General features: G+C 39.6%; 1 protein-coding gene across 2 annotated transcripts; it reads left to right on the top strand.

Moving 5' to 3' along the window:
- The first annotated feature begins 283 nt into the window (after nucleotides 1-283).
- On the top strand, nucleotides 284-2,917 carry LOC114570315 (cyclin-dependent kinase 5 activator 1). 2 transcript variants are annotated; one of them, XM_028600579.1, is made up of 3 exons: nucleotides 284-710; nucleotides 756-824; nucleotides 1,984-2,917. In XM_028600579.1, exons 1-3 carry the CDS (start codon nucleotides 309-311, stop codon nucleotides 2,473-2,475), a joined length of 963 nt encoding a protein of 320 aa, XP_028456380.1. In that variant the 5' UTR covers nucleotides 284-308; the 3' UTR covers nucleotides 2,476-2,917. The 2 variants fall into 2 exon arrangements, with proteins under 2 accessions (XP_028456380.1, XP_028456379.1); XM_028600578.1 differs by having other exon boundaries at nucleotides 284-824.
- The last annotated feature ends 8,344 nt before the right edge of the window (nucleotides 2,918-11,261 follow it).

Here is an 11,261-nt window from a genome sequence, read left to right as displayed (position 1 = left end):
AACAAACTCCTTGTGTGTTTTGGATGTTTTTTTTCTCTCCAAACTTGTTATGGGGCAAAATAGGCTAAAAACTCAAAATTGAAAAACGATGTTTTTGCCTGTAGTGTCTCCCGTTAATTCATAATTTTGCATTGTTTACTGTATGCAATGTAACCAATGGAGAACATCGCCACTCCTTTTTGTTCTTCGCTCACAGGTTCGACTTCCTCCACAATTGAGACACTTTGGTCCTCTCAAAGCTCTTTGTCTCGACCAATCAAAGAGCTTTCCCCCCACTGCTTCCCACTGCTAACCGTTGTACGGACATCATGGGTACAGTGCTGTCTCTGTCTCCCAGCTACCGCAAGGCCGTGCTGTTTGAGGATGGCCCGGCCACTGTAGGCCACTACACAGCGGTCCAAAACAGCAAAAACGCTAAGGATGCTGCTGCAGCTGCCGGAAAATCCCTCAAACGCCCTTCTATCATCAGTGTGTTGCCATGGAAACGCATTGTGGCTGTATCGGCGAAGAGGAAGGGCTCCAAGAAGTTGCAGGCAGACGGCGGGGACGGTGGGAAAGGGAGCCCTCTGGATGGCCATGCCACAGCCACGGCCAACTCAGCCTCCAGTAGCCTGAAGCTGAAGAAGTCTCAGTCCTGTGCTAACCTCTCCTCTTACTCCTCAAGCCAGGACCCCTCGGCCACTACCACCACTACCTCCTCCAACCTGCCCGTCTCCAAGACCTTGGCTAACGTAGCTACTGTTGCTGCCAAAAAGAATTCCATCACAGGTTCCGGGATCCAAACGTCTACCGCAACGGGCACACCAAAACGTGTCATTGTCCAGGTAATCTCAACCTTAACTTTTTCTAAATTTTGTAGTTTTGTAGTTTTTCACTAAAATCAGTATTTTGAAAGTGTTCTATTAGGGCTGGGTTAAAGTAATCCATTCTCCAATTAAAGTCAATCTTTGTTTGAGTGATCTGATATTGATTAATAAAATCCCCAAATCAATCTTTTCACTATGGATGTATAACCCACCACAACCTTTTTGGGGTTTGATTCTTCATAAAAACATTGACCTGATGCATTATAAAAAAATATTTGAGGGGTTGCTTCTTGCTTGCACAATTTACAGCATAAGTTCTCTGAGAATCTCTTTTGTATCCAGGCAAAATTGGTTTTGTAACCGAAATTTGTATTTGTAATGTAATGTATTCGGAACCATGGGACTCGGTTTCGAATAAATTCTGGAAATAATTAGCAATACCCAGCCCTATGTTCTATCATCTTTAGCTAATTAGACCAGTGGTTCTCAAACTTTTCTGCACCCTCTCTAAAATATTTCAGCCAAGACCATCGTCTGTATATAACACACTAAACCACAACATTATTACTCTAGAATCTATCACTAAATTCATGGAAAAGCATTTTTTTTTCATCATACAATAACACCAATTAAGCATTGAAATGCATCTTTTGATAAGTTGAACTTACAGTTTTAGTGAGAAACATGGGCTCCTGCTTCTCTGAGGATCTTTGGCATTCTACGTGTTTACAGCTGTATTGCTGCTACTTCAACCCCAAATCTGTTTTCTTGATTTTAGTCTGTCATCCAATATTGAAACTAGCTTCCGAATCACAGTCAACGAAAGTAAAAGACAGCGTAGTTGCGTTTACTGTAGCAGTTGACAGTTTGGGGCAGTTAACCATTGCATTGAAAATAAGAATATTGAATATAAAATGTAAGTTAATCGAAACTTGTTTCCGTTTTTGATCAAGCTTTTGCAGTATAATTATTTTAGGAATTAGCAATTAGCAATAAGAAATTATGATTCATATTTATCAAACTGACATTTAAAGAAAATCTTACTTTCCCCTGCAGCACTACAAAGGGCCCCATTTGAGAAACACTGACTTAGACTCACTGCTGGCTCATTTCACTGATCCTCTCCTAGTCCTTATTGCTACCTTCCCTTATTTTTCTTTCCTTCTCTCCAACCCAGGCCTCCACCAGCGAACTGATGCGCAGCCTGGGTGAGTTCCTGTGCCGCCGGTGCTACAGACTGAAGCGTCTATCCCCGACCGACCCGGTGCTGTGGCTGCGCAGCGTTGACCGCTCCCTCCTGCTGCAGGGCTGGCAGGATCAGGGCTTCATCACTCCGGCTAATGTGGTCTTCCTCTACATGCTGTGCCGCGATGTGGTCTCATCCGAGGTGGCCTCAGAGCGCGAGCTGCAGGCCTCACTGCTCACCTGCCTCTACCTTTCCTACTCCTACATGGGCAACGAGATCTCCTACCCGCTGAAGCCCTTCCTGGTCGAGGCGGAGAAGGAAGCCTTCTGGGACCGCTGCCTGGAGATCATCAACCGCATGAGCGGCAAAATGCTCCAGATCAACACCGACCCGCACTTCTTTACCCAGGTGTTTGCTGACCTGAAGAACGAGAGCAAGAAAGAAGAGGAGAAGACCAAACTCCTCATAGGGCTTGACCGATAAGAGGGAGCTGGGAGGGGGAAGGAAGGATGGATGGATAGAAAGATAGAAGGAGTTAATAGGTTGAGAAGGGGTGGACTAATGTAATGCAGCGTAGGGATACCTTGGTGCAGTACTGTTGTCTGGCGTCTCTACAAGCTCATCATTTACAAAATGTCCTGTTTGTAACCACAGTGTTTTAATCATCTGAGTTTGGGTAATGAGCAAAACAAAATAAATCTGCAAATTCTGTTTGGGTCTGGAAATGAGCCACCTAAACACTAACAGACAGAGGCACTAACTGATCTGTGTCTCGCCTGAAGGCAGAAATTGCTCTACACGGCACTTTTACCACAACAAAGCAGATCAAATCACGGTTCCTGTGGGGTGTGGCCACGGCATCATCAGCCACATTATTGGACATGATTAGCTCCGATTACATTCTCAGGAGTGACAAGCTATCCAACGCCTGGAACACTGGGCACAGGATTTGACAATAACAAGCTTTAAGTCAGAGATATCATCATTTGCTTTTTAAGGTCAATGTAATTGATAACACAGACATGTTTTAGCCAACACCTGCCCAGCAGGGCTGGTGCTGTGCATGGCCAGACGGAATCTGCAGACACAGAATTCCTCAGATATTTCTCAGATTTTCCACAGATTAAAAAACATAATATTAATAGTTGAACACATAATGTTAACAGATCTCCACCGGAAGCAGAAAAGCATTCCACTACACTCCTTATTTTTCGCTTCAGGCTCAGAGACATGCATCAGTCTGACCTGTACCTTGCTTCAGTGAGATAAGAAATGCAATCTGGAAAATAAAAAAAAAATAAAAATGAATTGGTTTAGAAACGCCAGACAACACAGATTTATGAATTAAGGGTGAATATTATATATATATATATATATATATATATATATATATAAAATATAGTGAACTCATAGGATGATATTGTGAGATAGCATACAGGCATTTCTGCTATAGAGAAATGTCCCAGTAATGAAAATCAAGAACCACCTTGCATGAGGTCACTTCATATGTCGTTGCACATGACCACCTGCTTATTGCCAACTCCACTTTCCCTTATTACTATAGCTAATTGCACTCCCCAACACTGGCTGCGAGGTCCACTGTTGAAACTTTAAAAGCATTAAATAATGCCATGACATGGATGAGCTAGAATCAACCACAACCCAACTAGTTGGCAAACTTGTCAGGCTGTGAAATTTAAGTCGCTATTTGGTGTATTTGTACTGTAGTGGATTAATGAATCCACAGCTTACATAAAGTGCTGTACTTTCAAGGGAACATTTGGGTTTATCCAGTCCAATCTGCTGTGATTTCGGAGATCAGTCATTTATTTGAAATGTTTATATGAAATGCTTAATCTGTGCGCAAGATAATCCCTTGTACACAGATTAATAATCATTAAACATGCCCTTCTCTAAACTGTTTACATTTACAAAAATATGGGAAAATGCAATACTGACCCCTCCAGGGCATATTTTACCCAGGAGATGATTTCATTCCTTCCTGCTCCCCTTGCACTTTCTCCTGCAGTCCATATTGGTGCTGTCCTGAGTGACCACAGAGAGAGAGAGAGAGAGAGAGAGAGAGAGAGAGAGAGAGAGAGAGAGAGAAAGAAAGAAAGAAAAAAGAAACAAACAAACAAACAAACAAACAAACAAAGATTAGTTGTTTGGTCAATAAAATGTCTATTATTTCCAAAGGCCAAGATGTTGCCCTCAAATGTCTTGTTTTGTCCACAACTCAGATATTTATTTTATTGTCACAGAGGAGAGAAGAAACTAGAAAATAGTCAGTTTAACAAGCTGGAATGATTGATTTAATAGCTCTAAATGAAAGAAAGAAAGAAAGAAAGAAAGAAAGAAAGAAAAAAAAAAAAGAAAGAAAGAAAGAAAGAAAGAAAGAAAGAAAGAGAAAGATTTCTGTTTTCAAACACTGCTCTCATCTTGTATGCTTCATACTGTGTGAATGATTGGTGGAGCAGGGGCATGGAGGACACATTCAGCTACACACATCCGAATGAAAGAACATGTGAATATATTCCAGGTGTGTGCGCTCAGACGCCACAAGTATAAATGTGACTTTTTCTTCCAAAACAATGCTTCAATGTTGCTGTCGCCACTCGGCTCGAGGGACCTCCTCTGCTGTGTGAAGTGTCTCCTCTTTCCTTTGCTCGGACAAACTAAAAACAACACAGATTCCTTCTCTCTCCGTGCACCTGCTCCAGTCCAGTCCTGTCTGATGCGGTCCAACCAGTCCAACCCATATGTGGAGACTCTCTGGTCCGTTGACCTGATGGCTTAGTTATTCTCTGAGTTGTTTGACGTGCATGTGTGCTTCTATAGGTTTCCTAGCATGCTGCTTTGTGTTGGGCACACTGCACTTATTGTTACAGAAGAGACTGAGCTGTACTGCTGAAAGCTAAACTCAGTGATGTGACATCCATGCGACTTGGCACAAACTCTCTAATGAAGGAAATGTGTGACAGGCTAGTTGTAGCCTTGCCTATACTGCACATACACCGATAAAGGCAAGCCCACGCACTGATCCTTCATCTGGATTTCTGCTGTTCTTGGTTCCATGGTGCTAAGAGGCGTAGAAGACCCCACCCAGATCAAACGGTTCCCCCTTTCAGAAACCAGTACCTAATAGCCTAGGTGGGCAAAACAAAATCCATGCAAGTGTCAATCGGTTTTAGTGGATAATTAAAGGGTAATTTGCTTTTTGTTTAACCTGGACCCTATCTTTCTAGGTTTTTGTATCTAACTGACTAATGTGAACAAGAATCTTTGAAATTGGTCCAGTATTGAGCGAATGTGCATCGTCAATTTCCGTCTACTCAAAGTGCTTGTTTTACCACTGACAGACTCAGATTATTAGTATAAGTGTCTGACAACATTATGGAAAGGATCCCTTCAGAGATAGACCTTTTTATTAAAGAGTAAGATTCAGTGGTAAAACAAGCACTTTTTGTGGACATGAATTGAAGGTGTGCAATTGCTTAATAACTTACATTGTAACTTGTTTCGCCTTGCTTAATACTGGACCAATTTTGAAGATTGTTCCCTCCATCACTCAGTTATACACAAAACATAGATAAATAAGGTTGAAGCAGCAGATGCCAAAAATATCCAGACTTTGAATTGCTATAATGGGTAAAGCTCCAAAAATAGTGGATCTTACATTTCCCATAATACATGCTTTCAAACCCCAAAACTCCATTTTGTAACACAGGCTTTTAGTAAACATGTTTTAAAGGTTTAGTGCGTAACTTTTTGATATTAGTAAACGTCCGTTACATTCAAGCCATTGCCAAATGAGTTGCTACAAAGCTAATTTAGATTATCAGCTCCACACAATTCTCTCTGGATTTTTCAATATGGCTATGTTCAGAAGATTGTGTCAGAAGCTTGAGTGAAGATAATTACCTCTTCTGAACAGTCCATCATGTTTTTTAATGTCCTCCTTGGCTAGGAACTTACTAGCAACCTCGTGGAGAGGGGATGGGTGGGGGCGCATGCGCGATCACTTAAGGCTTGTATCATGTGGACGTGCCAACATTTTTGTTGTCATTACTTAGAATTCCTCATGGGGGCGACAGAAACTACGCACGATAGCTTTAATTCTCGAACCCAAGCATAGATGACCCTGGTAACATCATCAAGATTCTTTTTTCAAACTTTGGAAAACTCCCTATAAAGCCACTGAAGACATTATACGACTGAAAAAAATCAACCGAGTGCCTCGAGAGATTCCTCGCCTTGATGATGTCACATCACTTTGTCTAACGAAGCCAATAAACAGTCTTCAACTTTAGAAAAGCTCTGCCTTCTCAACCAGGGCAGATATATTGTGCCATATCATTCTAAAGACTAATTTGTTCATACAAAAACCACACAAAGAAACATGAGCCAACTCAAAAGTCTCTGACTGCTGACAACAAGAAAGACTATAAAGGAATCATGAACACACTTTTTCACAATGTTGCTACGTCACGTGTCAGAGATGTCGACCAGACAAATGGGACTTTGTTCCAATGGTAGGGACGAGAAATCAAAATGTAATGCTTGTGATTTTAACACACAGTGAAGTTTTATGTGTCACTTTGACAATATTGGATTCATCCAACGCTGGAGTATTCAGCAGTCTGTCAGAGAATTTATAATTTATGAATAATGACATTTAGCCTGCTTTGTGATAGGATACAACTTGATTCAACATGGGGAATTGGATTTTAAAAGCTTGTTAACAAAACAGCGTGTTTCCAGACTAGGTGTGTCCACGATGCAGGTGATGTTTTAGCTTTGGTTGCATTTTATGTTCAGATGATAACCAATTGGGCTGCAGTAAAGATATTGTAGCCTTGATGCAGAGTCAGACCTCAGAGACAAATATGCACATGACGAATGAATCCATGGAAAACAAGCTTGTTTACATATCCTTCTTGCTATAGCTGTTTCTGACGTGTGAACGGTACAAGTAGCATTCCAATAATGACTGTGGAATAATCATTGTTTTTCTTAATTTGTTGTACTCTTGATCCAAACTGTACGGAAGACAATAAGGGCGATGTCACATAATGTATTTGGGTTCTGTGTTTAAAGTCAGAATTCCGACTTTAATCTTAGAAATCTGAATTTAAAGCTTTAAGCCAGAATTCAGAGTTGAAAGTTTAGTAAAAAACTACAGTACTAAAGTTTAAACTCAGAACTCAAATACATTTTTTACATTGGCCCTAATCCTTTTCTGTAAAACTGGAAGAAGTTATAGGTTAAATGGGGATTATATCCCAGCAAGACATGGGCTTAACTGAAAGAAGTCACCCAGATTTAGTAGAGGAATGGTGAATGTTGAAAGAACTGTTACCTGGATTCTTTGTGGTAAATCTTAAGGTACTAATTGACTGTTCACTAAGCCCTGTCACCTTCAGTTGCTGTTGCCTCACCACATACAGTTTACAATGACAATGGTGGCAGATTTATGATGAATGAAGCTATGGGTCCTCGATTTGAGACAGATGTAGACAAAAGCTGTTCTACTTTCTAGCTGGCAATGGTCGTTTTTGCTGGCAGACTTTATCTTCTGTAGATAGCTAATAAAACTAATGTTAGCTCAGTGAGTTGGCTAAAAAGTTATATATTCAGTCTATTTTTTATTATTTTTATCCGACTCGTTTTTAAAATGAGGTAAAGAGGCTCTTAAATATGCACTTGATGCATGCTAAAGGACTGAAGCTAAAGCTGTCAGGTCCCTGGCACAAAGTTAGTAGTTAATAATCCATGTAGTAGTATTGTTTTTTAGTTCAGTGTAGAGCTAGTTAGTCCTAATATTATAACTATGATAAGGACAAATGTAAGATGGGTCTGTTTTTTCTTTCACTTTTTTAAGTTTACGAGTGTAAAATGACAAAAGTAACATGATCTCCAGCAAATCTAGTAAAGAGCAAGAAAAAGCTGCTAACTTTATAGCATAGCTCAGTGTTTTCCCAAACTTTTTCTCGTCAAGGACCCCTAAACCATAGACCACGGACAACTTATAAAATGCTGTTTTATAAGTGTATGAAACCCATGTCCAAAATAGTCGTACATTCATTGCTAGTTAGCCTTTTGCTCCTCATACTTTTGCTCTTGTGGTTTAGGGAAGGCTAACACCAACCTTTAAACTCTTAAAAAAGGATTTAGCGAACGGTCAGTACTATGTTCTATGTTAAATTAAAATTTGACACCTTATCCTTGGTACAGAACCACAACCCCCCCCCCACACACACACACACAGAGTATTATATTTTGATTAATCAACACCATGTGGATGCCAGATGACAGCTTTTGACATACACGATGAGACATGATGAATTTCTCTGTGCAACAAAAGAACTGATGAGCAAAACTCCTTTGTGATTTTTCACTACCTTTGCTTCCACCTGCTCCGGTCCCTCCAGCTGTGCCGGGACAACAAAAAAGAGACAAGGAAGGAAGCCAGGACAGGAGGCAAGGAAAGGAAACGTGTCCTCTGAATGAACCTTTTTCTTGAATTAGAAAGTGTTACTCTTATACATTATGTGCTCTAATCATTGATCAACTCATAACTATGTGCCATATTTTATCTTGCAACACGTACAAGACAAAAACGATCGTGTAACATATGAAGCTTATGATAATGATGATGAAGTTATTATGGTTTCCCTTCCTTTTGATTTGTGAAACATACTGTGTAAACAAGAATCTTTGTTGAACAAAAGTCACGGCTACTCGTGTTACTAGAGTGCTGATGCTGCAGTCTGTTACTTTGTGGATGTATGAATATGTATGTGAGAAATTATTTGATCAACTGTTAAAGGTACTTTATATAAAAAAAACACTTTACAAGCATGGTGTTTTTTTATTTTTCAGATCCTGTGATTTTATACATTAATAGATGTTATGGCCTTTCAGGGACAGATCTTAGTCTGACAACAGCAAGTCAGCAGTGAGTTGTTTATGCGGCTTTAGAAAAAGTTTAGTCTCTATTTCCAGACATATCTCCACAGCGCTGCGGAGTAAGGTCTGGCTACTCCACACATACATTCTGGGATAGGAGGAAAAAAAACACTCTGGGTTGTTTGCATTTCTTAAAACCAATCACAATTGTCTTGGGCGGCTCTAAGTGAAGGTGGCCCTGGAAAATGATCTCGAGAAGGAACTTGTTTAGGTGGAACATTTGCATCCCACAAATGAGAAAGCCACATAAAATATGAAATTAATTTAACAGTTTACACAATACAGTATTGTGAGATATTTAAATTAGCGAAATTCCAGTTTCATTATCTTCATGGTTTGCATTGTCTGAGTTTTGATCAAAGAAAAGACTCATCAGAGACAGGTATAAATTAATAATAATAATCAATCACAACTTTCCTCAAATTAGACAAACATTTGAATTCAAATACAGTACATGCTACGAAGTATGACGATAAGCTGACAATGTTTCCAAGCAACTTAATTTGATGAGTTCAGTGAACAATCAGCTGGATATCAACACACACTTTATTACATTACATGTCTTTTAGCTGACACTTTTATCCAAAGCAACATTAAATTGCTATATATATATATATATATATATATATATATATGTCAGAGGTTACACACCTCTGGAGAAACTATGGGTTAAGTGTCTTCCTCAGGGACACATTGGTGGATGTATCACTGTGGGAATTGAACCCAGATCTCCCACACCAAAGGAATGTGTCATATCCACTGCACCATCACCACCCTTTATGTAAGTTCTGAAATGGATAAGCTTACTTTGCAATGAATCACAGTTAAAGATTGTCAGTTATCACAAACTTCAGACAAGTTTGGTTTGTTGGCACAACTAAAATCTTACTTAATTGCTGATAATTTAGCGACTTTGAGTCCATGAAAAGCGCTATATAAATTACATTTATTATTATCATTATTATTATTATTAGTATTATTATTATTATTTACATTTCTTAATGTAATTCTAATTTATGCCAAAGAATATAACTTGATCTTTTTAGAGTATATTTACCAAAATAAGTAGGATAGAAGTAAAATTTTACAAAAGGCTACATGAGGTAGAAAACTGATTTTGTAAACCCTTTACATGTGATTTAGGTAGAATAATGGATGAGAATTAATTAAATATAAACAAAAACAAAAAGCTATTTGTATGTCAATGTGGTCACTCTGTCGCTGTCCATGGTTCTGGAAACAGATTTGGGTCAGTGTGGGAGGTGCTGTCCCTGGTGCTGAAGGAGCACAGGTTAAAGCATGTCCAGGCTGCTATCACATCTCATAGATGCATATCAATATTGACGCAGCTGGTCTTTTTTTTTCCAATATTAGAATGAGTTTCCAGTGTATCTGTTGCACACTCTTGCATAGTGTTTCTTCCCTAAGAGGAAAATGAGATTTGATAGTTCTGCTATTGTTGCAGGTTTTATCAAATTGTGTAAATACTGTAAGTATGTGTAAATGAGATTGTGTATGGATAGTGGTGTGGGAATATGAGGAAAACTTGTAAAAAGAAAAAAATGAGAAAAGAATGGTGTAGATGTCACTTATTTTCGATGTTATTATATGGGGGGAGGGATGTTATGGTATTAATCTAGGGTCTTTCAGTAAGTGGGCAGGGCCAGACTCAAGTGATATAAGGGGGAAGTGGTTATGCTGATTGAACCTGGTCAGTCACAGGTGTGTGGACTGACAGCCATTTTGGACAAGGTTGCTTCTTCGAGAGAAGAGGTTGCCAGATGAAGAACGCCAAGGAAGACAAATGACCAAAATACTTTCTTGTTCCTCACACTCACCTTGAATGCAACACGTAGGGTAAAGGAGGCAGAGGGATTTGTTTTGTTACCGGCAATAGGCTAACCTTTAGTAGCGGTGGTCTTTGGGGTTTTAACGAGACCGGTTAGTTTAGTACGGTGTTTATTTTAGGACATCCTCGGATCTCAGACTCAGGTGTCAGACTCAAACGAAAAGGCATCAGGTTTCGGATGAAAAAGCATCAGGTCACAGGCGAATCGGCAACGGAGTAGCCTAAAAGTCACTCAGTCTCATCTTCAGACAAAACTGCATTAGGTCTCGGAAAAAAAGGCCTCGGACCAAAAGTCGTCAGTGTCCGAAAAATCTCTGTCAAGTCTATGAAAGTCAAGTGTCAGACCAAAAAGGCCAAACGGCATCAGCTTCAGAAAAACCTTTCTCAGCCTCAGACAAAACTTTGTCAGAAAAAAAGTTGTCAGAGATAACGTTGCCCAAATAGGGAG

The sequence above is a fragment of the Perca flavescens genome, chromosome 15 (assembly GCF_004354835.1).
Source record: "Perca flavescens isolate YP-PL-M2 chromosome 15, PFLA_1.0, whole genome shotgun sequence".
Lineage (NCBI taxonomy): Eukaryota > Metazoa > Chordata > Actinopteri > Perciformes > Percidae > Perca > Perca flavescens.
The sequence above is the reverse complement of the archived record's forward strand: the minus strand, read 5'-3'. Positions and strand labels throughout refer to the sequence as shown.